The sequence below is a fragment of the Microtus oregoni genome, unplaced genomic scaffold (genome assembly GCF_018167655.1).
Source record: "Microtus oregoni isolate MIOR12 unplaced genomic scaffold, Mior012 000016F_ref0000370, whole genome shotgun sequence".
NCBI lineage: Eukaryota > Metazoa > Chordata > Mammalia > Rodentia > Cricetidae > Microtus > Microtus oregoni.
This window is the reverse complement of record NW_024543075.1, coordinates 17,345,642-17,371,515: the sequence shown is the minus strand read 5'-3', so window position 1 is coordinate 17,371,515 and position 25,874 is coordinate 17,345,642. Positions and strand designations below refer to the sequence as shown.

General features: G+C 47.4%; 2 protein-coding genes across 3 annotated transcripts; one reads left to right on the top strand and one right to left on the bottom strand.

Moving 5' to 3' along the window:
* Positions 1-4,688: 4,688 nt before the first annotated feature.
* Phkg2 (phosphorylase kinase catalytic subunit gamma 2) lies at positions 4,689-21,016 on the top strand. Of its 2 annotated transcripts, XM_041667149.1 has the most exons (10): positions 4,689-4,843; positions 5,208-5,320; positions 14,869-15,044; positions 15,299-15,353; positions 16,765-16,830; positions 16,907-17,070; positions 19,893-19,983; positions 20,065-20,218; positions 20,293-20,418; positions 20,494-21,016. In XM_041667149.1, exons 2-10 carry the CDS (start codon positions 5,226-5,228, stop codon positions 20,785-20,787), a joined length of 1,221 nt encoding a protein of 406 aa, XP_041523083.1. In that variant the 5' UTR covers positions 4,689-4,843; positions 5,208-5,225; the 3' UTR covers positions 20,788-21,016. The 2 variants fall into 2 exon arrangements, with proteins under 2 accessions (XP_041523083.1, XP_041523084.1); XM_041667150.1 differs by lacking the exons at positions 4,689-4,843; positions 5,208-5,320 and having other exon boundaries at positions 14,884-14,980.
* On the bottom strand, positions 20,961-25,845 carry Ccdc189 (coiled-coil domain containing 189). The gene is made up of 9 exons (XM_041667151.1): positions 25,496-25,845; positions 25,184-25,215; positions 24,410-24,475; positions 23,887-24,056; positions 23,113-23,183; positions 22,859-22,975; positions 22,712-22,766; positions 22,547-22,633; positions 20,961-21,307 (listed from the first exon to the last, which is right to left on the bottom strand). The coding sequence occupies exons 1-9, from the start codon at positions 25,703-25,705 to the stop codon at positions 21,129-21,131; spliced, it is 987 nt and encodes a 328-aa protein (XP_041523085.1). The 5' UTR covers positions 25,706-25,845; the 3' UTR covers positions 20,961-21,128.
* Between the last annotated feature and the right edge of the window lie 29 nt (positions 25,846-25,874).

The following is a 25,874-nucleotide window of genomic DNA, read 5'->3' as shown; positions in this document are numbered from 1 at the left end:
TGGAGCCTGTCCTAGAACTAGCTCTTGTAGACCAGGCTGGCCTCAAACTCACAGAGATCTGCCTGCCTCTGCCTCTGGAGTGCTGGAATTAAAGGTGTGCACCACCACTGCCCAGCTCCTACCAGGAATTCTTTTTTCTTTATTACATCAGATTATGCAAATTTACATTATTAATTTCTTTGCTCCCACACACTCAGATTCCATCTGTAATAGTAACAGTAAAATGCTGCAGGTCCCTGAGTGGCAACATGGGGCAGCGGGCCATGAGACCATGCCACCGCAGGTCCCCTAGCGGGTTTGGAGACCACAGCAGGCCACAAAGGCAGCTGGGTCCTAGGTAGGAAGCCACATGGCGGGTGAGAGACCACCGAGGTAGATTAGGCATGCCATGCAGAGTGAAGTTGGATATTTATTTGGTGGGTTATTGAAGGGAAGGGGAGAAGGGGAAAGAGCAGAGAGAGAGAAAAACTGGGGGAAGGAAAGAAGTGGGGAGAAGGGAGAGACAGAAGCTGCCTCTTCAAGAGAGAAACAAAAAGGAAGGGACTCAGGCTAGAAGCTGAAGATGTGCATGCCTGGGTGTACAGGGGAGGGAGTGGGTGTCACCATTGCGCCATCTAGTCCCATGTCTCACAGTATTATGAAACAGGCCATTAGGGGAATCTCATTTCTTTAAAAGATTTATTTATTATGTATGGTCTGCCTGGTTGTATGCCTTCAGGCCAGAAGTTAGCACCAGATCTCATTATGGTTGGTTGTGAGCCTACCATGTGGATGCTGGGAACTGAATTCAAGACCTCTGGAAGAGCAGCCAGTGATCTTAACCTCTGAGCTACCTCTCCAGCTCCATCTCTTCCATTTCTTGTTTAAAAATCTTTTTCAAGGCCAACAAGATAGCCAGGGAGTAAATATTCCAGTCACCAAACCTGACAGCCCAAGTTTGATCCTTGGGACCCACATTGTGGAAGGGGAAAACCACCTCCTGTGGACATGGCTGTTGACCACACACACTCTGTGGCATGTGCATGCCCACACACAGTACACACAAACACATAAAATTTAATTTAAAATAGTCCTTTCTAGCCAGGCAGTGGTGGCGCACGCCTTTAATCCCAGCACTTGGGAGGCAGAGGCAGGCAGATCTTTGTGAGTTCGAGACCAGCCTGATCTAAAAGAGCTAGTTCCAGGACAGGCTCCAAAACCACAGAGAAACCCTGTATTGAAAAACCAAAATAAAATAAAATAGTCCTTTCCAGTTCAAACATCAGATATTGTTTTCTTTGGTTATCATGGCTGCCTGTCTGGACTGTTACTAAGTGCCCCCATCTGCTTACTGAATTAATGAGTTTTTCCCTTTCTCTGTATTAAAGATCAGATCCAGGAAGTATCTTCTGTAACTTCTGCTTCTCTCTATCTTTACTTTCTAGTTAGTCCTATGGGTTCCAGGAGTTTGGAACTCAAGAAGAATATAAAAAACTAACTTGTAGCCCCTCGACTGAAGAATGGATGAGAAAAATGTGGTACATTTACACAATGGAGTACTACACAGCAGAAAAAAATAGCGACAGCTTGAATTTTGCAGGAAAATGGATGGAGCTAGACCAGAGAACTTAGACAACAATGCGGACACTAAGAGAGACTTAGATCTAATCTACACGGGAAGTAGGAAGTAGAAGAAGACAAGATCTCCTGAGTAAAGTGGGAGCATGGGGACCTTGGGGGAAGGTTGACGCGCGGAGGGGAGGGGCAGGGAGGGGAGCAAAGATGAATGTAGAGCTCAATAAATATGGAAAATAAATAAAATTAAAAAAAATAACAAAAAGAAAACATTATTTTGAGTGAGGTAACCCAGACACAGACAATTATCACATATACTCACTCATAGGTAGTTTTTAAACATAAAACAAAGAAAGCCAGCCTACAAACCACAACCCCAGAGAACTTAGACATGCGAACACTAAGAGACTTACATAGATATAATCTACATGGGAAGTAGAAAGTAGGAAAAAAGAAAGAAAAAAAAGAAAGAAAGAAAAAAGAAAGTAGGAAAAGAGGGCTGGAGAGATGGCTCAGGAGTTAAGAGCATTGCCTGCTCTTCCAAAGGTCCTGAGTAGCCGGGCGGTGGTGGCGCACGCCTTTAATCCCAGCACTCGGGAGGCAGAGGCAGGCGGATCTCTGTGAGTTCGAGACCAGCCTGGTCTAAAAGAGCTAGTTCCAGGACAGGCTCCAAAACCACAGAGAAACCCTGTCTCGAAAAACCAAAAAAAAAAAAACAAAAACAAAAACCAAAGGTCCTGAGTTCAATTCCCAGCAACCACATGGTGGCTCACAACCATCTGTAATGAGGTCTGGTGCCCTCTTCTGGCCTGCAGGCATACACACATAATAAATGTGTTTTTTTTTAATATTTATTTATTTATTATGTATACAATATTCTGTCTGTGTGTATGTCTACAGGCCAGAAGAGGGCACCAGACCTCATTACAGATGGTTGTGAGCCACCATGTGGTTGCTGGGAATTGAACTCAGGACCTTTGGAAGAGCAGCCAATGCTCTTAACCACTGAGCCATCTCTCCAGCCCCCAATAAATGTGTTTTTAAAAAGTAGAAAAAGGGGCTGGAGAGATGGCTCAGTGGTTAAGAGCATTGCCTGATCTTCCAAAGGTCCTGAGTTCAATTCCCAGCAACCACATGGTGGCTCACAACCATCTGTAAAGAGGTCTGCTGCCCTCTTCTGGCCTGCAGGCATGCACACAGACAGAATATTGTATGCATAATAAATAAATATTTAAAAAAAAAAGTAGAAAAAGATAAGATCTCCTGAGTAAATTGGGAGCATGGGGATCTTGGGGTTGGATTGAAAGGGGTAGGGGGGAAGCAGGGAGGAGAGCAGAGAAAAATGTAGAGCTCAATAAATATCAATAAATAAATATATATAAAATATTCCAGTGTTTCTCACTACAACAATAAAAAAATAACTTGTACTTCTTGCTTTCCATCTTGCTAGCTGTGAGAAATAAGCCACTATATGAAATAATAATAAATAATTAATCTTCCTATCCATTCTCACTTTGTCAAGTCAGAAGCTAGTGTGGAAGGAACCAGGTGCTTGTCTTTGCCGCCTTGCAATAAATACCTTCTTATACCCCAGTACCACAGGGGAGAAGAAGACAAAAGGCTGATTTAACTGGACACAAAGGACAACTAGAACACCTAATTGTTTTGATATTTTGAGTCATCAAGTTGTTAATTCATGAAAAAAAGCATTCCGTTATTTAGGTGGTATCCTAGACCAAGTATCCTGACGGCAGCCACTCTCAAGATCAAACCTCCTATTTCAAAAGAAGTGGCAGAAGTGTGTTTGAATATCCTAACCAAACCGGGTGGTGGTGGCACACGCCTTTAATTCCAGCACTTGGGAGGCAGAGGCAGGCGGATCTCTGTGAGTTCAAGGCCAGTCTGGTCTACAAGAGCTAGTTCCAGGACAGGCTCCAAAGCCACAGAGAAACCCTAACTCGGGGAAAACAAAAGACAAAAAAACAAAATACAACATCCTAACCTCTGGTCAGGGTGGAGTGGATCTACCTCTATGGGCTATTTTAATGTCCCAAACACCAAGTAACCACACCCTAGGTCTGACCTTCAGACAGGTGGAGGAACAAGCTCACAATTTTTTGTGTCTCCGCACAGAATGAAATATTTTTAATCTATTTTTTCATCGTGGCTCTAATTTCTCCCTGTAGGGCTCTTCCTCTAGTTCAGACTCCATATTCTCACAGGAAGAATCTTGGTTCTTAATTATATGAATATTTTTAATTTGACTAATTTTAGGTTAATTATCTACTATTTACCAACAACAAACCTACTTAGGAAAGTTCTCATTTTTGGCACAAGTTGTTAAAGCTAAACCTGATGCCAGATCAGTAATTTCGAGTGGTAGAAAGCCAAAGTACTCTATAAGGTACTTGTTTTCATTACAGAAGAATCTGTTGAGCCATCATTCTGAAGACTAGGAGTCTTGCACACATTTAATCCCAACACTCAGGCGGTAGTGATGGAGGTCTGATTTGCACAGAAAATTCTAGTGTAATCAGGGCTACGTGAGACACTGTCTTAAAAAAAAAAAAGAAAGAAAAAAAGAAAAGAAAAAGATTATCGTCTCTTGCTGGAATGTATAAGTATATTGTTTGTTTTCTTTAGCTTTTCGAGACAGGGATTGATTCTCTGTATAACAGTCTTGACTGTCCAGGAACTCGCTGTGTAGACCAGGCTGGCCTGGAACTCAAGAGATCTGCTTGCCACTGCCTCCTGAGTGCTAGGATTAAAATCGTGAGTGATCACACTTGGTTACATGCATTTTAAGGTTTCCACAATAAAAGAATTTTGAAACAGGCTGTTATTATAATAAAGAGCCGAATTAAGATGAGGATTCTAGTCGGGCGATGGTGGCAGACAAACAAATGATGAGGATTCCTGGAGGAAACTGCAGAAGTCCGTGAACTACAGTGGAGATGTCATACTTCCGGTAACCTAACTTCCGCGTCCCTTTCCAGACCTGCAGCACCACTAGATAAAAGCAAATGCCATACATTGATTGGCTGTTTTTGAGGCTCCTCCTTATGGTGGGGACCTTTAGGGAACTTCTAGCTCTAACGTCCTCGCCTGCCCTGGATTCCCGGCTTCCTATTGGACTGCCACTTTCCAATCAGCAAGGTTTCTGAGTCTTAGTCCTCAAGCAGCTGGGGGTCAGTGGCTGCAATGACGGCATTGGAGCCTTAAGGCTTTGTGGGCGGGTTAAAAGCAAAGGAATAAACGCGAGCCAGGCGGCTGAAGAGTCTTTGCCCAGGTGAGACTGTCTTTGCCCCATCCTCACGAGTCACTCTGCTCGAGACCCCTCTCCTCCTCCCAGTGGTTGCCAAGTGCGCTTGCGCGGTAACAGCCACCCGCACTTGTGCCTTCTCCTCCCCCCCTTGTTCCGAGCCACCTTTTCCCCCCTCCCTTCCCTGTCCCCTTCCCTGCCCTGCTACCCTCCCTTCCCCCTTGGCCCTTCGGTGTGGTCTCCCCGTCCTGATCCTTCCCCTACCCCACCCCCACCCCCCAGGACCCTGGCGCCCCAGCCGCAGGTGTTGCGCCCCCGGGAGCCACGATGTGCTTCGTCTCAGAATCTGTGGGTCTCCCTGCCCTCACTGTCCTCCGTTTCCTCCACGCAGGCCCCCACATCCCTCAGAATGACGTTGGACGTGGGGCCGGAGGATGAGCTGCCCGACTGGGCTGCGGCCAAAGAGTTTTACCAGAAGTACGACCCTAAGGATGTCATTGGCAGGTGAGCCTTGGCCAGGAATACAGAGGTACACAGGAGTGGGATCCTAGCCAAGGATAAAGGATTCATTCTGAAGCCGGCTTGCTGGGAAGGGGTCAGTGGAAAACAGTGACTAAACTAGTATTCTGAGTTAACCCTCTTTTTTTTGTCACTTTCTCTAACCTATTCATTTATATAGTCAACAGGATTGATTGAAGCATCAAACTTGATTGTGTGCTAGACACGCTGGACACTGGGAGGGTAGAAGATGCCTGTCCTCTGTATTTCAGTTAAAGTGACAGAGAGAAGCACGTGGGTGCTTTTCACACGTGGGTGCTTTTCGAAGGTGTCCAGCTAGGGGTCTGTACTGTGGTGCCACCACCCCGGGGGCGCTCTGGGTCTTAGTTGCGGAAGCATAGTATGTTGGTTACGTTGTGTTAGACGCTAATGATACCAGGTGAGGGAGTAACAGGAACCCATAAAGCCTCTGTCTTGGAGTTTACATTCCAACAGTAGAGAGATAAAGCAAGATAAAGGTTGATGCGAGTGTTGGGGGAAAGGAGGCAGTAGGATTCAAGCAGAGAAGCCTCCCCAGACAGGAGGGTTGGGGTTTGGGTGCTGCGGATCAAAGTTAGTGTCTCGTTCGTGGCAGACAAGCGCATCCCACAGAACTGCTCTCTCAGCTCCAAGGAACTGAGTTTTGAGCTGAAAGCTGAGTGTGAGAAAAGGTAAGTCATGAAAGAAGTGGGTGATTGTCTCATTTAGAGGAGGGGGTTAGTGCAATGCTCAAGGCGGTGGCTAGGCTGTGGTAAGAGTTGGGAAAGGAAGCCGGGAGTGGCGGCACATGTCTTTTCTCCCACCACTGGTCTACAGAGCGAGTTCCAGGACTGGCTCCATAGCTACTGAGAAAAGAAACAAGAATTGGGAAAGACAGACAGAAGAAATGGAGCTGGAGAAGTGGGTACCCTAGGGCACCCTAGGGCTCTAGGCCATGATAAATTTCATGGGGTGCCCTGCATGCTTTCACACTGGTGACATGACATGAGGGTGCTTGTGAGCAGGGCCCGAATTCTTCCTGCACCTCAGTTAACTGAGAATAAAAGCAGACTCCACCTTCTGTTTTGCTGTTGAGTTTGGCGTGAGTTGGATGATCATGTTCGGGCAGTTTTAGCATATAGTAGTACTTAAAACACTTAAGAATTTTCAAAAAGATCTTTTTGGCTTTTATGTAGAGATTGGATAGGAAAGGGGCTAATGATGGTGGTTGTTTAGATTAGTGGTGATTACAGAGATGGGGGGGGTTCAGGCCATGATTTCAAAGGAGACTGGCTACAGGTCATGAAGGAAGGAGAGCAAACGGGTAACTTTTAGGGTTTTGTTTTTTTTTTTTTTTTTTTTTTTTTTTTAAATATTTATTTATTTATTATGTATTGTGTCTGTGTATATGCCTGCAGGCCAGAAGAGGGCACCAGACTCCATTACAGATGGTTGTGAGCCACCATGTGGTTGCTGGGAATTGAACTCAGGACCTTTGAAAGAGCAGGCAATGCTCTTAACCTCTGAGCCATCTCTCCAGCCCCTAGGGTTTTGTTTTTTTGTTTTGTTTTTTGAGACAGGGTTTCTCTGTAGATTTGGAGCCTGTCCTGGAACTAGCTCTTGTAGACCAGGCTGGCCTCGAACTCACAGAGATCCACCTGCCTCTGCCTCCGGAGTGCTGGGATTAAAGGCGTGCACCACCACCGCCCAGCCCAACTTTTAGGGTTTTATTCGAGCACTTGAGTCCTGTTTACGGGAATGACAAAGACTGAGACAGGATCGGATTGGGGAATGGGGTGAACAAATCAGGAGTTTCATTTTGGAAATACGCAGTTTGAGAAGCCCCAGTGGGTTTGCCTCTGGGAGTCAAGGAAATCTAGATGATAACCACAAATTTGGGAGACATCAACATGCAGAAAATAGCTGTGAGCAGGGAGAATACAGAGGGCTGAAGGGGGCCAAGGCTCTGGTCCTGGGTCATGTCATCATTTAGCGATCACTTAGAAAGAAGAGCTACCAAGAGACCTGGGGAGGTAGCTGTGAGCTAGAGAGAAAACAAGAATTTCCTCTTAGAAGCCTGGCAGGATCTGCTGTGTGAAGTACTTCAGAGGCCTGGGACAGACACATTTAGATATCACATGGAGATGTCAGTTCGCAGTTGGAACCACGATTCTGGTGGGAAATTAAGGATCAAAGACAATATAGTGTGTGAATTGCCCATAGATATTTAAAGCTTCTAGAACTTGAAGAAGGTCGACAGACTGTGTCTTAGTTACTGTTCTGTTGTTGTGAGGAAACACTAGAACAAGGCAACTTATAAGAGAAAGCACTGAATTGCGGCCTTGCTTTCAGTTCAAAGGGTCAGTCCATTATCTTGGCAGGGAGCATGATGGCAGGGGGCCATGGCACTGGAGCAGTACCTGAGAGTTCACATCTTTTCCACACACAGCAGGCGGGAAGAGCACACTCATCCCCAGGGACACAGCTCCTAATCCTTCCCAAACAGCTCCAATTACTAGGGAGCCTGCCTTCAAACACGTGTGCCTGTGGGGGTATCCTCGTTCAAACCACTACTGAGTGTGTTAAGGAAAAGAGCCCACCTCCAAATCCTGAGGCGTTACAGGATTCGGGACGATGGGAGGAGGATGCAGAAAGCTGAGACCTGTGGGGAAGAACCAAACCTGGACTCCACTTCCAAGGGAAACAAAATTGTTTTGGAGGAGGCAGATCAGAGGTGAAGTCCCGGATGACCAGTGTTGGGCATTATCACTTATCTTTCTCCTCTGTGGAACAGTCCTGGCTGTCCTTGAGCTCGCTCTGTAGATCAGGCTGGCCTCAAACTCACAGATCTGCCTGTCTCTGCCTCCTGAGTGCCAGGATTAAAGGCGTGCGCAACTGCTCCCCGGCTCCTTTTTTTATTATTATTATTTTTTATTTTATTGTTTTTTTTCTTTTTTTTTGCTTTTTCTTTTTTCTTTTTTTTTTGCTTTTTCAAGACAGGGTTTCTCTGTGGCTTTGGAGCCTGTCCTGGAACTAGCTCTGTAGACCAGGCTGGTCTAGAACTCAGAGATATCCACCTGCCTCTGCCTCTCGAGTGCTAGGATTAAAGGTGTGCGCCACCACCGCCCGGCATGGTACATGGTTTTAATGCTAGTGCTCAGGGAGAGGGAGGTAGAGGCGGATGAAACTCTTTGGAGTTTCCGGCCAGCCAGACTTTACAGTGGAACTATGCAGGGGGCGGGGCTAAGTGTCCCCCTCAGGGGACAGACAGGTGGTAGGTAGAGAGAGCTCTTGCTTGGCATGTATGAAGCCCTGGGTTCAGTCCCCAGAACTTTAGGGGGAGGAGGAGAGAAGAGGCTATTACCCTTGTTAACTGATAAGCTGGGAAGTTTTCAGACAATGAGTAATGTGATTGAACCTCTGTTTATGAAGCTGTTGGAGAAGCAGCGTGTTGGATAAGTTATGAGAACCTCGGCAGCCGGGAAGAGACTGAGGCGGCTGTTACAGTCATCCAAATAAGGAAGATGAAGGCCTGACCCATGGCAGTGAATGTGCTGGGGGCGAAGCCCTAGGGTGTGGATGAGAGAGAGTGGCTGGATGGGAGGGAGAGAGGGGGCCGGTTTACCTGGGAGTGTGAGCAGCACCAGTGTTAACAATAGGAAAATTATAATTAGCTCAGAGAGAGAAGTTAGTTTTGGGGAAATGCAGTGTGTGTTGATTATGAGAGATGTGGACTAGGAAGGATGTCCAGGCCGACAGGACCTACGGGGGAGACGGCTGGGCTTAGAGACTGAGGTCACAGAGGTGCGGGTGTTCAGGACTAAGGATGGAGCCTTGGGCAAGCTCAGCTTATTTATATTTGTTATTTTTGAGAATATCTCTGTGTAACCACGGTTGGCCTGGAACTCAATTCTACAGTCTCAGCCTTCTGAGTGCTATTATTACAGGCATGAGCCAACAAACTTCGCTCTGTTGATTTGTTTTGGCGGACTGTTTTTTTTTGGTAGGGGGACTGGGTGGCTGGATTTGAGCCCAGACACTTTCACACGTTAAACAAGTACTCTCCCTACTCTCCCTCTCCTGTTGAGCTCCAGCCCAGCCCTGTATTTGGGCATTGTTAATCCAGGCTCAGAAAGCACACCACCCTAAACTATGCTCCCAGCCCAAGGCTGACCTCTAAGGAACGGGCAGAGAACAAGGCACTGAGTCTATTAGCAGAAAAAAGATTGGACTTTGAGTCTTAAGACTTGGCTTCCGGGGCTGGAGAGATGGCTCAGAGGTTAAGAGCATTGCCTGCTCTTCTAAAGGTCCTGAGTTCAATTCCCAGCAACCACATGGTGGCTCACAACCATCTGTAATGGGGTCTGGTGCCCTCTTCTGGCCTGCAGGCATAAACACAGACAGAATATTGTATACATAAGAAATAAATATTAAAAAAAAGACTTGGATTCCCCCAGAAATGATCTAGAATCTTACTCCAAAGGCTTACTTACTAAAGAGTAAGTGCCATTAAAATAAAAGCTTATGGAATGCTTGAAGAGTTGTTCCTTTCTGCTAGAGAACAAACATGGAGTTTGTGGAGGTGGCATTTAGTGTCTGAACTAGATGACTTAGTGACTTGAGCCCTTTGAACTTCCAAAAAATTACAAGAGTTTTTTTGGTTTCCAAGACAGGGTTTCTCTATAGCTTTGGAACCTGTAATGGAATCTAGCTCTTGTAGACCACGCTGGCCTCAAAGAAATCCGCCTGCCCCTACATCCCAAGTGCTGGGATTAAAGGCGTGCATCACTACCGCTAAACTACAAGATTCTTTTTTGGTTTTTCAAGACAGGGTTTCTCTGTAGCTTTGGAGCCTGTCCTGGAACTAGCCCTTGTAGACTAGGCTGGCCTAGAACTCACAGAGATTCACCTGCCTCTGCCTCCCAAGTGCTGGGATTAAAGGCGTGCGCCACCACCACCCGGCTTTACAAGATTCTCAAATGAAGTTTATTAAAGATGAGTTGACTAGAGACTGGAAATGTGGCTTCATGGTAGAATACTTCCCTAGCATGTGTAGACCCTGAGTTCCACTACATACATACATACGTACATATGTACATGCATGCATGCATACAGATTTGACCATTAGCTTGAGGCTCAGATGGACAGGAAAACGAAATTATAAAGTAACCAAGAATAAGACCGTAGGAGGAGGTGCGTGTAATGGTCCAGTTAAGACGTGGCCAAAAGGTAACACACCATTGGCCACGCTACATTTGACTTGACATCAGAAAATTTGTATTTTGTGATTTACTGGTGGTATGGATGACAGAATTCTGAACTTCTGTGTATGACACTAAAGGTGAATAAGAGAGCACAGAGGTGAGGCCATGTAAGGGACAACTCAGGAACCAGCAGAAGTGTGTTTTTGTTGTAATAGGAGTGGCAGGGCTGCGTCCCCAGCACCCTGGCCGCCTGGCTAGCTTATGCCCCAAAATAACAACACACAAACTGTATTCTTTTAAACACTGCCTGGCCCATTAGTTTCAACCTCTTTACCCATTTCTTTTTTTATTTTTTTTTTTCGAGACAGGGTTTCTCTGTAGCTTTGGAGCCTGTCCTGGAACTCCCTTGGTAGACCAGGCTGGCCTTGAACTCACAGAGATCCACCTGTCTCTGCCTCCCAAGTGCTGGGATTACAGGCGTGTGCCACCACCGCCCAGCCTCTTTACCCATTTCTAATAATCTATGTAGCACCACGAGGTGCGCTTACCAGGAAGATTCTAGCCTATGTCCATCCTTGGTCTGAGCTTCATGCGTCTGCCTCAGAGAGAGGGGAGCATGGCGTCTCTGAGCTCACTTCCTCTTCCTCCCAGCATTCTGTTCTGTTTACTCCTCCCACCTATGTTTTAACCTATCAGGGCCAAGCAGTTTCTTTATTGCTTAACCAATGAAATCAACAGATTGATATATGACACTCCCACATCACTTCCCCTTTTTCTGTTTAAACAAAAAAAGGAAGGCTTTAACTTTAACATAGCAAAATTACATATAACAAAACAGTTATCAAGCAAGAATTACAGTTACAATATTTATATCTATTTTATCTTTTATCATAAAAATGGAAAACTAGAACTATAACTATCTATCTATTCTTCAACTCCATCAAAGACTCCAGAAGAGTACAATATTACCTAAGCAAGCAAAAAGTAAGCAATTTTTAAAACTCTAGAAATGACAGAGACATCTCGCTGCCTGTACAGACACCCAAAGTTCCTCTGTACTGTTGGGGCATCCATCTTCAGCCTACAGGCCCATAGTTTCCAGCAGACATTTCCACAAAGCAGGAAATTTCAAAGGCAGTCACTATCTGCTTGTCCTGAAGAATGTCTTGCAGACTCTGTCATGAATCAGGAACCCCGAAAGACCATCTCACCTTTAGGCAAGTTTATCAGTCCTCTTTCTCCTGGTTCTTTGTGTCCAGTTCATGCATCAGTCCAGGCAAGAGCAGTTTCTTGCCCAAATAGCTATCAAACTCCATAAGGATCCTCTTCGATGCCCATCTTCCTCTTGAAGTAGATTGGTGCTGCCAGGAGCAGAGCGTCTCATTGTCATGAAAAGCCCTAAGTTATTAAAACATTTAAAATGCCATATTCTATAATCTTTGAAAAATATGAAGAATGTCTATCTAAAATACATCTATGTACATCTAGAAAATCTTAATTAACATGACTACAAACTTGATTATGATTATCTATTAACAATCTATATACATTACATTTTTAAGTGAACTACATAATCACAATACCTTAATCACTATCAGAAATACATACATATAACAAAATTGACCTTAAATCTCTATCAATAAAGCAAAATCTATACTAATGCAAATTATTCATACCTATATCATATCCCCTTTAAATGTAAAAGAACATTTATAAACAATTTTTGGGAATATGGGTGCAGTTATTTCTCTCCAAACTGCTTCCTGCTGAATGGGGGCGCTGTTATTTAGGTATTTCAGGGTATAACCTGTCTGCTAGGTTCATCTCAGTCGGCAGTTGAATGAAGTAATTTTTTGAGGGTGTTCACAGCAACCTTTCAGGAGGACGTGGTCTATCATACCACATTGGGATGGAAGCAATCCACAGACTCTCACCCTCTGTGAAAACAAAATAAGAAACTCCTTTCCAAAGCATCATGTCCTTAGATCCAAATTTCAAAGTCAAGGCATTTTCAAAATATCTATGTTGGATTAGTTTAGCAGCATTTATAAAAAAATATCTTTTAGCAGCTGTTGCTCCTTCCTCAGCATTCAAACAATTCAAAGAGAGCATAATAGCGTACAGTATCAAAATTCTCTGTTTATTTTCCATCTTTGTACGGCTTTATTTTAACTCTATTTTATTTTTACTTTTAACTTTTTGCTTTGAGTCAGGTTCTCTGTATATCTTTGACCTGGAATAACTGTGTAGACCAGGCTGTCCTTGAACTCTCAGAGATCTGCCTTTCTCTGCCTCCCAGGTATTTGGGATTAAAGGCGTGTGCTACCACACCTTGAAGTCACAGAGGTCAATCTCCCTCTGCCTCCCAAGTGTTGGGATTAAAGGTGTGTACTACCACACCCAACTATTCTCTTTCTTCCCTTTTTTTGTTTTTTACTTTAAGAACTTTAATGTTTAGCATGCATATATTTTTAACACACTGTAAACCATTTAAACATTTTCTTTGACTTTGAATCTTTCTTTTACTGTATATGTCTCTTTTTTGACCACACGAGTCCTTAATTTAGCAAGCAATATCAGTAGGATTAAAGCTGTGGCTTTGCCAGCTAGATCCAGTCCATTCCTTAGCTTTACAGCCTCATGGCTGAGGTACTGGCTGTAGCTGCATTCAGTGCCACAAATCTACAGTGTTTCAACGTCCTTGCCATCAAACAAGCTGCAACAGACAACACTCAAGTCCTCTCTCAGTAGCTGGCCCTCCTGCCTCAAACAGTCAGAGTTTGCCCTGGCAGGACGGCCCAGAAAGCCAGCATTTTAAAACAACACAGGTTTTTTTCCTGCTACTGCTGAAAACAAACAAGCATTCATTCGGCTTTTATCAACACCATTTAAATGTTTCATGGCAGGACCTCTTAAGAGCTGCAGGGTTTTGCAGCTGAAGCTGAGTCAGGAAGCCTCTCTTAGATGAGAGCGCTTGCTTGCTTCTAGCAAGCAGAGCAGACCCGAGAAATCGTTGCTACCAAGAAAACATGCTTTACTCTTTCCCAAGCTTTCTCAGGCTTTCAGTTGATTCAGTTGTCCATGCGTCTGGGCGCCATTTTGTAGTATCAGGAGCGGCGGGGTTGTGTCCCCAGCACCCCGGCCGCCTGGCTAGCTTATGCCCCGAAATAACAACACACAAACTGTATTCTGTTAAACACTGCCTGGCCCATTAGTTTTAACCTCTTAACCCATTTCTAATAATCTATGTAGCACCACGAGGTGCGCTTACCAGGAAGATTCTAGCCTATGTCCATCCTTGGTCTGAGCTTCATGCGTCTGCCTCAGAGAGAGGGGAGCATGGCGTCTCTGAGCTCACTTCCTCTTCCTCCCAGCATTCTGTTCTGTTTACTCCTCCCACCTATGTTTTAACCTATCAGGGCCAAGCAGTTTCTTTATTGCTTAACCAATGAAATCAACAGATTGATATATGATACTCCCACATCATGTTTTGATGGCCAAACCCACGCATGGAAGTCCATGAGCCTCTTACAAAAGTCATATGGGCTTTCCTGCCTCTATCTTGCTACATTTCCAACATCCCTTTGAGATATTTGAGATGTACAAGATGAAGTCCAGATGAGTAATATTGGGTCATTTCTGGATCTGTTGGTGGCAGATTTGTGACCTACACTGAGGTCTTAGTCTCAGCAGCTCCTACACGCAGAGTGTCACAGGGAGGTCTGGGATTTGGATGGAGACTGAGATAGTTTCTTAGCAGTCCTGCCAGGGACAAACTCTGGGATCCTGTCAGAAGCCTTGCTCAGGGCTTACACACGGTAGGAAGGATAGAGCCTGGATGTTACTAGGTCTTCTGCCGGGATTCCTGTGGGCTCTGTGTGCCACCTTGCTGGTTGGTACTCAGGCTGGTTGGCCTGTGGACACTGAAGGCCAGGGTATGTTCCTCTGGCACTTGTCCTGGTGTCATGGGTCTTCAGAGTCGGGGATAGCAAGCATAATGGTCCAAAGGCTCCATATGGAAGAAGCCAGATGGTGGGGCATGCCTGTAATCTCAGAATTTAAGAGGATTGAGCTCAGGGCCAGCCTGGGCTACATAGCAAGACTCAGTCTTGTGGGTATAGTGGTACCCATCTTTAATCCTAGCACTTGGAAGGCAAAGGCAGTCTGATCTCTGAGTTTGAGGCCACCGTGGTCTATGTAGTGATGTCCAGGAGAGCCAGAGCTGTACATTGAGACCCCGCCTCGCGGAGAAAAAAATGGAAGAGGGAGGAAAGGATAAGGACGCTGGCGAGAGTAGGGAGGCCTGACGTGACTGTCGTCTGACTCCGCCAGAGGGGTGAGCTCCGTGGTTCGCCGCTGCGTTCATCGAGCTACTGGTGATGAGTTCGCCGTGAAGATCATGGAGGTGACGGCTGAGCGGCTGAGTCCCGAACAGCTGCAGGAGGTGCGGGAAGCCACCCAGCGAGAGATGCACATTCTTCGCCAGGTCGCTGGCCACCCCCATATCAGTGAGGCTGCATTCCCTGGTCCTGCTGGCTGACAGCCCTGTTCCTAACCCACACCCTAGAATTGCCTCTAGGTCTCTCTGCTCTTCCTCCTCACTCTCTACCTCCAAGAGTGGCCAGTCTTTGGGTCCCTGTGTCCTCCTCGTTACTCCTTCCTTCCCCCTAGAGTAGTCTAGCGCTGCCTTTGGGTGGAAAAGCGCCTGTGATGTGTATCTGCTCCTTCCCATCTCTCTCTGCCTTTCTGCCTCTTTCCCCAGTCACTCTCATCGATTCCTACGAGTCTTCTAGCTTCATGTTCCTGGTGTTTGACCTGTGAGTATCACCCTGCCCGACTGAGAAGCCTGTTCCTCGCCTCCATGCACAGCCCGAGAAGTACAGCTCCGTCCGTGGGCAAACCACTCTGTTTACATCTTGCTCTGCCTCCCTGAAAGCCCAAGGCACAGGCCTTTGTCTTAGGTGCCATGATTGAGGCAAATTATTTCAAGAGTAATACTGAACAATCAAAATGCCAAGAGTTCTAATGACCCAATGGGTCCCTGTCCCAATCCCTCAACCATGAACTAATTCCTTATAAAGTTTCCTCACTCAGCCGTCTTTCCTCATTTAACACACTGCACTGCTGGCTGCTCTGTCTGTGGGTTCTTCTTTGGTTTATCTGAATCTTATCTTATATGCAAACTAATGGCCAAAGTATTTCAAGAGTACTACTCCAGCCGGCATCACGCCTGTAATCCCACGACTCCAGAGGCCGAGAATTGCAAGACGATTGTAAATTCAAGGCTAGCCTGGTCTATGTACCAAGACCCTATATCTGGGAGAAGAGGGAATAATAAACCAAAGATTAACAGAGACCTTCAGGAAAAAAAAAATGCATGACGCTATTAAATTGCCCTCTGCAAAAATCTAAGGGGAAGTAGGAAATGTCTGTTAACTGTCCTGCAGAGTTGCAGGACAAAGACAGTCTGCTTTGAGCATTGATCAGAATTGTAATTATAACCTCAGTTTTATTATTTGTTTATTTTTGTATGTATTTATTTTGCTTTTTGGGATTTTTTTGTTGTTGTTTTGTTTTTGTTTTTTGTAGCCCTGACTAGTCTAGTCTTTTTTTTTTGGTTTTTCGAGACAGGGTTTCTCTGTGGTTTTGGAGCCTGTCTGGAACTAGCTCTTGTAGTAGACCAGGCTGGTCTTGAACTCACAGAGATCCGCCTGCCTCTGCCTCCCAAGTGCTGGGATTAAAGGTGTGCGCCACCACCTCCCGGCAACTAGTCTAATCTTTAACTCACAAAGATTCTATTGCCTTTGCCTCCCAAGTGCTGGGATTAAAGGTGTGCAGTCACCACACCTGGCTGTAGCCTCAATTTAAAGGAAATGAAAATAAACAAACTCAAATAGTCTCATTCTACCTTTGGTAACTGTTAGCTGAGCTTTTGGCCAATTTTCTAGATGGCCTTAAGAGGTCTCTTGCAGCTGTATTTGCTCTCAGATAAGGAGGAACTCCTGGAAATTACTGTCACAATTCTTTCTAAAAGTGTCCCTTCATGGCACATTGAGAATATTTCAACCACCAGCCCACTGTGTCAAAAACTGCCCTGGAATCCAGCTCACTCCTGGGATGTTGTCTCCCAGGCTCCTGATGGCCACAGAGGTGGCTAGCGCTCCTCACTAGCCCTGTCCTCTTCTCGGTCGGGTGCATCTGCCTCTTCTCCCCTCCCCCAACCCCTAGGATGCGGAAAGGAGAGCTGTTCGACTATCTCACGGAGAAGGTGGCCCTCTCAGAAAAGGAAAGCAGGTACTGGTAGAGCCTAATGCCCCTGGGATGGACAGGGGAATGGCACAAGGAGAGACAGGGGTCTGTTCCTCGCCAGGTCCATCATGAGGTCTCTGCTGGAGGCGGTGAACTTTCTTCATGCCAACAACATTGTCCACCGAGACCTGAAGCCCGAGAATATTCTCCTAGATGACAACATGCAGATCCGCCTTTCCGACTTTGGATTCTCCTGCCATTTGGAACCTGGCGAAAAGCTTCGAGGTGAGGGGACCAGGTGCCTTAGACTCGGTGGGGAAGGAGACCCATGCTTGAGGTTGGCTGGCCAGCTTGGGAATGGAGTCCCAGATGCCAAGGCTTTGGGCAACTCAGTGGACTTCTTTACCTTGGAGATTGGAGACGGATAAGCAGAGGACTATGCCAAGGAAGCTAGAAGAAAGGAACACTGTTCAGTCTGAGGGATACACAGAGGGAGGGGCTCCAGAGCTGGCCTTTGTCCTAGGAGGAAAGAGTAGGGCTAGAAGGGCCCAGCAGTTTGTTTGAAACGTGGATAAAACAAGAGCTCTGTGTGGTGCTTCAGTGCTGTGCGGAGCCTGGTGTATTCAGCCAGCCTTGGGTGACATCTCCCCTGGGGCCCTTGATGCTGTGCATTCACTCACTGTGATAAGAATGTATCTGGGGCTGGAAAGAGGGTCCAGTGGAGACAGCGTTTGCTGTTCGCGTCTGAGGACCAGAGTTTGGATGCCAGCAACCATGGGATAGCAGCATGTAGGAGGCAGGGAACAACCATGTGATACCAGCATGTAGGAGGCAGGGAGCAACCATGTGATACCAGCATGTAGGAGGCAGGGAGCAACCATGCGATACCAGCACGTAGGAGGCAGGGAGACGGGATAGCAGCATGCAGGAGGCAGGGAGCAGGGATCCTTGGGGTAAACTGGCTAACTAGGCGATCCCAGTGACGCTTTGGGCTCAGCTGAGAGTCTTGCCCAAGCATTTCTAATACAGATGGAAAACTTTAAGCAAATTCAAATCTAAGAATTCCAAGAGCTATTCATAACCTATCTTGTCCTTTATGGTTTTATGCTGCACATACTAATAGCTATCAAGTAATGGGCATTAGGGGCTGGGGAGATGGTTCAGAGGTTAAGAACACCGGCTGCTCTTCCAGAAGTCTTGAATTCAATTCCCAGGCAACCACATGGTGGCTCACACCATCTGTAATGACCTCTGGTGCCCTCTTCTGGCATGCAGAACACTGTATATGTAGTAAATAAATCTTTAAACAAACAAAAAAAATGGGCATTTACCATGGGCAGGTGCCACACCAAACCTCTATGCTGTGGTTTATTTCCATAAGTCTTCTCAGCAGTGACCAGAGATGAGTAGTGTAGGAGTGCCTTAGAACTAGGCGTGGAGACATGGAATGCCTTGCCCACACTGCTCCCCCATTTTGCACCTGGGCAGCCCGACTTTACCTTGAGGTGCTGTGCTCCATTTCCCTTTGGGCTTCCACACACGCGTCTTTGGAACCCTTTGCCCTGCCTGCCTCACCCCCTTTCTTGGCCTGAGTGATGCAGGACTCACTTTCAGCCTCCACTCGGGGAGGCTCCCCTGCTTTTTGTATTTTCCTGATCACATGACTTACCCTGTTACTTCTTCCTTGCTTCCTGGAAGATAGTGAGCTTGGGAAAGGTACATCCACCTCTTGACCGTCTAAGAGAGCTCTCTTAGTAGATGCTAGATAGTCAAATACTTGCATTCCCAGTTTTTTTCAATTTAGGCTTATTAAGTTTTCTTGGAAGTACAACATGAAATAGTTTGGAATTTCTGAAATCAAAGAATTGGCACCCTTGAGTGGTAAAAAGAAACTAAAAATACAGATTTGTGTCAAGTGATAGAGGAACCGAGCCTTGGTCCTCATTCCATGATAGAAAACCAAGGAAGGGTTTTTGTGCGATCTTTGTTTTGAGACAGGGACTCTCTCTGTAGCCCTGTCTGTCCTGGAACTAGCTCTGTAGATCAGCATAGCACATGTGGACCGTACCCAACTGATGGATAAACTTTAAACAGGGACCACCCCAGTATATGCTTTAAGAAATTCTGGCTTGGGATGGAGAGATGGCTCAGAGGTTAAGAGCATTGCCTGCTCTTCTAAAGGTCCTGAGTTCAATTCCCAGCAACCACATGGTGGCTCACAACCATCTGTAATGGGGTCTGGTGCCCTCTTCTGGCCTGCAGGCATACACACAGACAGAATATTGCATACATAATAAATGAATGAATGAATGAATGAATGAAAAGAAACTCCGGCATGTGCTGGACATGGTGGTGCACTCCTTCAACGCAAGCACTCAGGGAGCAAAGGCAGACAGATCTGAGTCTGACTTAGTTCCCAGCCAGTCAAGGCTACATAGTGAGATCCTGTCTGAAGGAAAGAAAAATTCCAGGCCGAGATGGAGCTCAGTGGTAGAATACTTGATTAGTATGTGTGAAAACCCAGGCACTAGAAGAAAAAAATCTTTTCAAATTGAAGAGACCCAAAAAGAACCCCAAATTTTTATTTGTTCTCCTTTGGCTGAATGGTGGTACTACTCACCAGAATGCACCCTGGGAAAGGGAGAATAGGCTTGGCAGAAAGTCATGCAGCAAAACTTTGACTTTTACTTTTCACGTGTATTATGTATCTAATAACATGGCACGAGTTGTCCTGACGAATGGGTAACTTGGCTTGGCTTCAGGAGGTAAATGATGTGGTTGTCGTTCCCAAACTGGGCATTCCTGGGACGGCCACTGTGAGCTTTGGTGGGAATGTGAGCTGGTTAGCTAGGGTCGTGGTCTTGCTCTGCGGCTCCGCAGGGAACAGGAGCAGATAGGAAGCACGTGTGAGAAGGCTCTGGTATGCAGGGCTCCGGAGGGGTCTAACACCATTCCCTCTCTCCCCAGAGCTGTGTGGAACCCCCGGGTATGCAGGGCTGCAGAGGGGTCTAGCGGCATTCTCTCCCTCTCTCCCCAGAGCTGTGTGGGACCCCCGGGTATGCAGGGCTGCAGAGGGGTCTAGCGGCATTCTCTCCCTCTCTCCCTAGAGCTGTGTGGGACCCCTGGGTATCTAGCACCAGAGATCCTTAAATGCTCCATGGATGAAACCCACCCAGGCTATGGCAAAGAAGTCGACCTGTGAGTTCTGTCCTCCCTTCCCCATCTGTGTGTCATTCTTGCTTGTTACCTAGGCCAGTCTAACTATGGTCTCATTCTCAGCTGGGCCTGTGGGGTGATCTTGTTCACACTTCTGGCTGGCTCGCCACCATTCTGGCACCGGCGCCAAATCCTGATGCTACGTATGATCATGGAAGGGCAATACCAATTTAGTTCTCCCGAGTGGGATGACCGCTCCGACACCGTCAAGGACCTGGTGAGTAGCGGCCATGAGAGAGAGCCCCTAGGGAAGACCCAAGAGCTGTCTCTCATGCTGTGAGGTTTCTCTAGATCTCAAAGCTGCTACAGGTTAATCCTGAGGAGCGCCTGACAGCCGAGCAAGCCCTGCAGCACCCCTTCTTTGAGCGCTGTGAAGGCAGCCAACCCTGGAACCTCACACCTCGCCAGAAGTTCCGGGTAAGCCAAGGTCTGCACCTGAGCTTTGCCCTGTGCCGGATGCTCCATTGAGGTGAATACTGTCCCTTTTCCCAGGTGGCAGTGTGGACAATCCTGGCTGCTGGACGAGTGGCACTGAGCACCAACCGCTTACGGCCACTGACCAAGAATGCACTGTTGGGAGACCCCTACGCACTGAGGCCAGTGCGGCGCCTCATCGACAACTGTGCCTTCCGGCTCTACGGGCACTGGGTGAAGAAGGGGGAGCAGCAGAACCGCGCAGCCCTCTTCCAGCACCAGCCTCCTAGGCCGTTCCCCGCCTTGGCCACTGAAGAAGAAGGGGACTCCAACACTATCACAGAGGACGAGGCTGCACTGGTGCTGGGCTAGAACCTCATTCCTGGCAAGCCAGAAAGCAGGACTCTCCAGGAGGAGATTTTTTTTTTATCATTCCAGACTGGGGACTCAGACCTTAGCCCTGCCTTGCCAAGCCTACCACTGCTATTACTGGACTGCTACCACTACTACTCATCCTGGACTTGGAGATCGGGGCTGACTGAGATGGAAGGGTCATCGCTGTCTGTGCTGCATCTGAAATAAAACTGCTACAAGCCTGGGAGAGCTGGTGCCTGTGTCCACTGTCTGGTTGCATCGGGGAGCACAGAAGGTGCTTATGAAGGTGGGGGATGGGATGCTCTGGCCCAGGTCTTTATTGGAGAAGATGCTGGGGATCACTTGGTCTTGGTCTTGCCTTTGCTGGGAGGTGGCTGGTAGGGCCGCTCCAGGGCAGCCAGTTTGCTGCTCAGTCTTTCCTCGCTCTCCTTGAGCCGCTCCTCCACCAGCTGCTGCAGCTGCCTCAGCTCCTTGCTCAGCTGCGTCTTGATGTAGGTTTGAAGGATGCACACCTCGCCTACGGGGAGAGAGGAAGGACAGGAGAGGTGGGAATCTGGGATGAGCTGTGCAGAGTGGCACTAACTTAGGAACTGTCAGCCGTCACTCTAAGACAGACGGCTGGGCAGAGTGGCCAAACTACACTTTCTGGATTCAGATTCTGACTACTTTCGTCTGACATCAGGCAGCCCATCCATGAGCTTCTTCATGAAAAACATGGATGGTAGCAATTTCGTGACTATAGGATTGAGTTGATAGGCACAGCAGCGTGTTTAAAACGGGGGCTCCTGGGACCTAGTACTACCAGAGCTGTACTTGCCTTTGTCAACCACTCCCCCATCGCTCTCTTTCAGGGGCCACTTTTCCTATGCATAGCAACACCCCACTGTTGTCTGGACTTTTGTATAATGATTTTGTATAAGAATTGGAGACATGGGGCCGGAGAAATGGCTCAGTGGTTAAAGGGACTAACTGCTCTTCCACAGAATCTGGGTTCAGTTCTCAGCACCCACATGGTGCTCACAACCAGGGCATTCAGACCTCTTCTGACCTCTGGGTACTGCACACATGTGGTGCACAGATAAACATGTAAGCAAAAGTCCCAAACAAATAAAATAAATAAATCTGAAAAAATTTTAGGGAACACTAGAACTAAAACTAAGTCCTGAGCTGCATATGGTGGAGCCCTCTACAACCCCATCACTCAAGCTGGACAGAGGGATCATTAGTTCACAGCCAGCCTGGGCTACACAGCAAGACCTTGTTTCAAAAAAATAAAATAAAATAAAACAAGCGTTGGTGGATGGTTCAGTGGGTGAAAGAGCTTACTGTGCAAGCCTGCCAACCTGGGTTTGAGCCTCAGAACCCACATGAAGGTGGAAGAACTGACTCCCAAATTCTCTGGGTTCCACACACTCTCATTCTGTCTCAAATAAAACAAGGAACTGGAGAGATGGCTCAGCAGTTGAGAGGCAGGAGGATCTCCAGGAGTCTGAGGCCAGCATGGTCTACATAAGTTCCAGAACAGGCAGGACTAATAGACCCTGTCTCAAAAAAGGGTGGGGCGTGGGCTGAGGAAACAGTTAGTGGTGAAAGTGAATGCAAATGCCGCTCATTTTGTTCCCCAGTATTACAAAACAAAACAAATCAGCAGGGGGAAGGGGGGGGGGCACGAAGACTCAAATAGATCCAAACCCTTCATTCAATCTTGATGGAGTCCCGGGGCTCCCAGGGCACCTCAACCCCTGACAGTGCTCACTTGGCTGTTGCTCTGGCTGGATCTCAGTCTCTGGTTCTTGCTCCTGTGGAGTAGCTGCTTGTTCCACTGCCTCCTGGCCTTCTTTCTCTGCAAACCAGAAGCGGGAAGAGGCCTTAGTCCCAGCCCTGGCCTAGTCCCAGCCTGGCTCATCTGTGCCCATCTTACCCTCTGGCTTAGGTAGCTGTAGTCCCATGTAAGTCAAAGATAGGTCCAGCCGAACCTGGGGAGACACAGGAAGGAGGAGGCTGAGAAGACAGCACCTACCGTAAGAGGAAGGTGGAGACAGGTGGCCTCACTGCCCGTACACAGTACCTGGGGTGTAAAGACATATTTGTAGAGCTTGAAGTGGCGGAAGTAGGTGTTGACCACATAGTCTGCCAGTGCCAGCAGCTGTTCCTCCTTAAAGAGGTCGATGCTGAACGGGGGCCGCTGTGACGGCAATTAGGAGTTAGCACCCTGGCAGCCTCCAGAAGCTCAGCTCTCTAGAATCAGGACAGACCTCAGGGGGCCTTCAGAGGAGAGGAGGACGGTGGTGGGAGAGAACAGGAATTTGGGCTAGATCTTACCCTGACTCCATGGCAAAAGAGAACGCTGGTAAAGTAGCGGTAACATTCCTCCACATTGCCCAAAGGGGTGGCTGGAAGGAAACCAGGAGTGGCAGTCAGGCCCTTCCTACCCCAGTAAGGCCTGGCTTGTTCTCACTGTACACTTCCCTAGACACTGAACAAGACAGACAAGGTCCTTCCCTCCCTCCCGAGGTTTAGTTTCTGGGACAGCATTTCATTCATTTAGACTAGACTCAAATGCACTGTGTAACTCATGCTAGCCTCAAACTAATGACATTACTCCTGCCTCAGCCTCTGAGCACAGGGGTTTCAGGCTTGGGTCCACCATACTACCAGCAGGAAGGCTACTCTGTTCTTGAAATAGGGTCTCCTGTTGCCCAGGATAGCCTTGAACTGAGGATGACCTTGAACTTCTGATTTTCCTGCCTCTACTTCCCAAGTGCTGGGATGAGAGGTGTGTAATCCTGACTTCGACAGTGCTGGAATTGGACCCAGGGTTTTGTGTATACGAGATAAGGGTTCTCCTAACTGGGCTAAATCCCCAGCCCCCTATTCATCTCTTTCTTAGAACAGACCCATGTCATCAGTACCACATGTTTCATCTACTGATAAGGAAACAAATCTCAAAGGTGATGAAAATTGGTGCCTCGATACTAGTTATGGTGAGACAAAAATCCCAGATTGCGGTCTCCCTGCTTCTGCTTCCCACAGTCACTTGTGCTAGCCCAGCCTCCTCTCCTGGGGCTCAAAGCTTGGTGGCTGCCTCCCTCTCACCAATACAGGCCTTGTGAAGATCTTGGAGCAAGGCACAAGCTGCTGATGTCTGCTCTAGTGAAAAGCCCTGCTGGCGGCAGAAGATGAGTGCATAGGAAAAGAGGTCCAAGATAATAGCATCCCGTAGGTTCTGTTCAGGATAGCCAAGCTCCAGGAGCTCAGCTAGCACTCTTGGGGTGGAGAGGAAGGAATGAGTAAGGCTGTGAGCTCTCCCCACCCTCCCCTTAGGGTTTATTTCTATTATATGGGGATGGGTATTTTGTCTGCATGTGTGTATTGTGTACCACATGTTTGTTTGGTGTCAGGGAGCCCAGCAGAGGATGTTCGATCCTTGGGAACTGGAATTACAGACCATGTGGGTGCTGGGAACCAAACCTGGGTCCTTTACAAGAATGGCCAGTGCTCTTAACCACTGAGCTGCCTCTGCAGCTCTAGACACAGCCTCCTCTCCGTCTCCGTCACCTGACGCTCACTCTGTGTCTTCCCTCCCAAGGGTCCTGTCTCTCCCAACACAAACCCATACTCTCTCATCTCTTCCACAGTGGCTGCCTTCTCCAGTCTGTGCATAGAATGGAGGTCCAGGTATTTCCTGTCAGGAAAAGATGAGACAAATCATTGATGGCTCGTGTAACTTCCTGATGGGGCATCAGGACTTGAGGCTTAACTAATGTACTAACTACCCTTTGGCAAGGCATTTTTGTGGGCCTCACTTCCACTGTAAACGAGGACTATCATGGTCTAGGATCTAGACTCTAGATGAACCCTCAGGAGACCTTTTATTTATAAATCTAATAATCAGAAAACTTGAGTTTGCTGGGCGGTGGGGGTGCATGCCTTTAATTCCAGCACTCAGAAGGCAGAGACAGGTGGATCTCTGAGTTTGAGATCAGCCTGGTCTACAGAGCAAGGTCCAGGACAAGCTCCAAAGCTACAGAGTAACTCTGTCCCGAAGGAAAAAAAAAAAAAGGAAAGAAGGAAGGAAAAGAAAGAAAGAAGAAAAAGAAAGTGTGAATTCTTGTCTTGCTGTGTGTGACCATGATGAAGTCCCCCAGGGTCTTGGCATCAATCTGCACAGTGCTCTATCCTGTTTGCATGCACCATCCTGTCTTCTCACACCGCCACTTTGGACTGAGGAGCCCGGAACACCGGTGACTTGGTCACCTTGAGCATCGCTCAGCTCTGTCTCTTCATCTGTAAAATTGGGGTGCCCTGGCTGCTGGACAAGACTGTTGGGGAGACCTTAAAGGAATAATACAAATGAGAACTGTCATTTTCCCCCAGGGCTCCCCACACTCACCACATACAGATCCGGGGCTGGGGTAGTGGTGGCTGTGGAGAGAAAACAGATAACGGGAAGAAGAGCTATTACAGTATGTGGCTCCTCGTCCTGGTCCGTCGTGAATGCCTAGCAGATCTGAGGACGCTATAATTTTATGTACAGTAAAGGGGGCGAGACTGGGTTTTGGAGGGCTCTAAATACTATTTAGTAGCCTATTAACAAGGCAACTCCAGAAATGTCTCGAACGTTGGTAAATGTAATGACTGGCGGCGCCTTACCGGAAACTCTTTTATAAATATTCACTAGTGGACAACTCTGTCCGGCCCTCACCGGGAACAAGTTGGCTCCGGGATCTTCAGCCACTTCCACAGAGGTGGTGGCCGCTGCGTCAGACTCAGACATCACGTCTGTTTCAGTCCTCATGGCCAGTTCACCCACCGAGCTGGGACACCTCTCCAGTTCCTGCTGCATTTGGGGGAGCTGTTCAGATTCCGGCTGCATCTTAATTTCCAGGTTCTGGCTGGATTGGGGGCTGATCATCTCTTTGTCCTTCTGAGCCACTTGTCAAGCGCTCTCCCGTCCGGGCTCTGGACAGCCAGCTCTACCACTGCAATGCCAGGACCTGTCCCTTCTAGTGGTTCTCCGCCGGCGATGAAGGCAGAGGCAGCCAATCCGCAGTGGGCGTCTTCCCAATCTAGTCTCCCCGGTG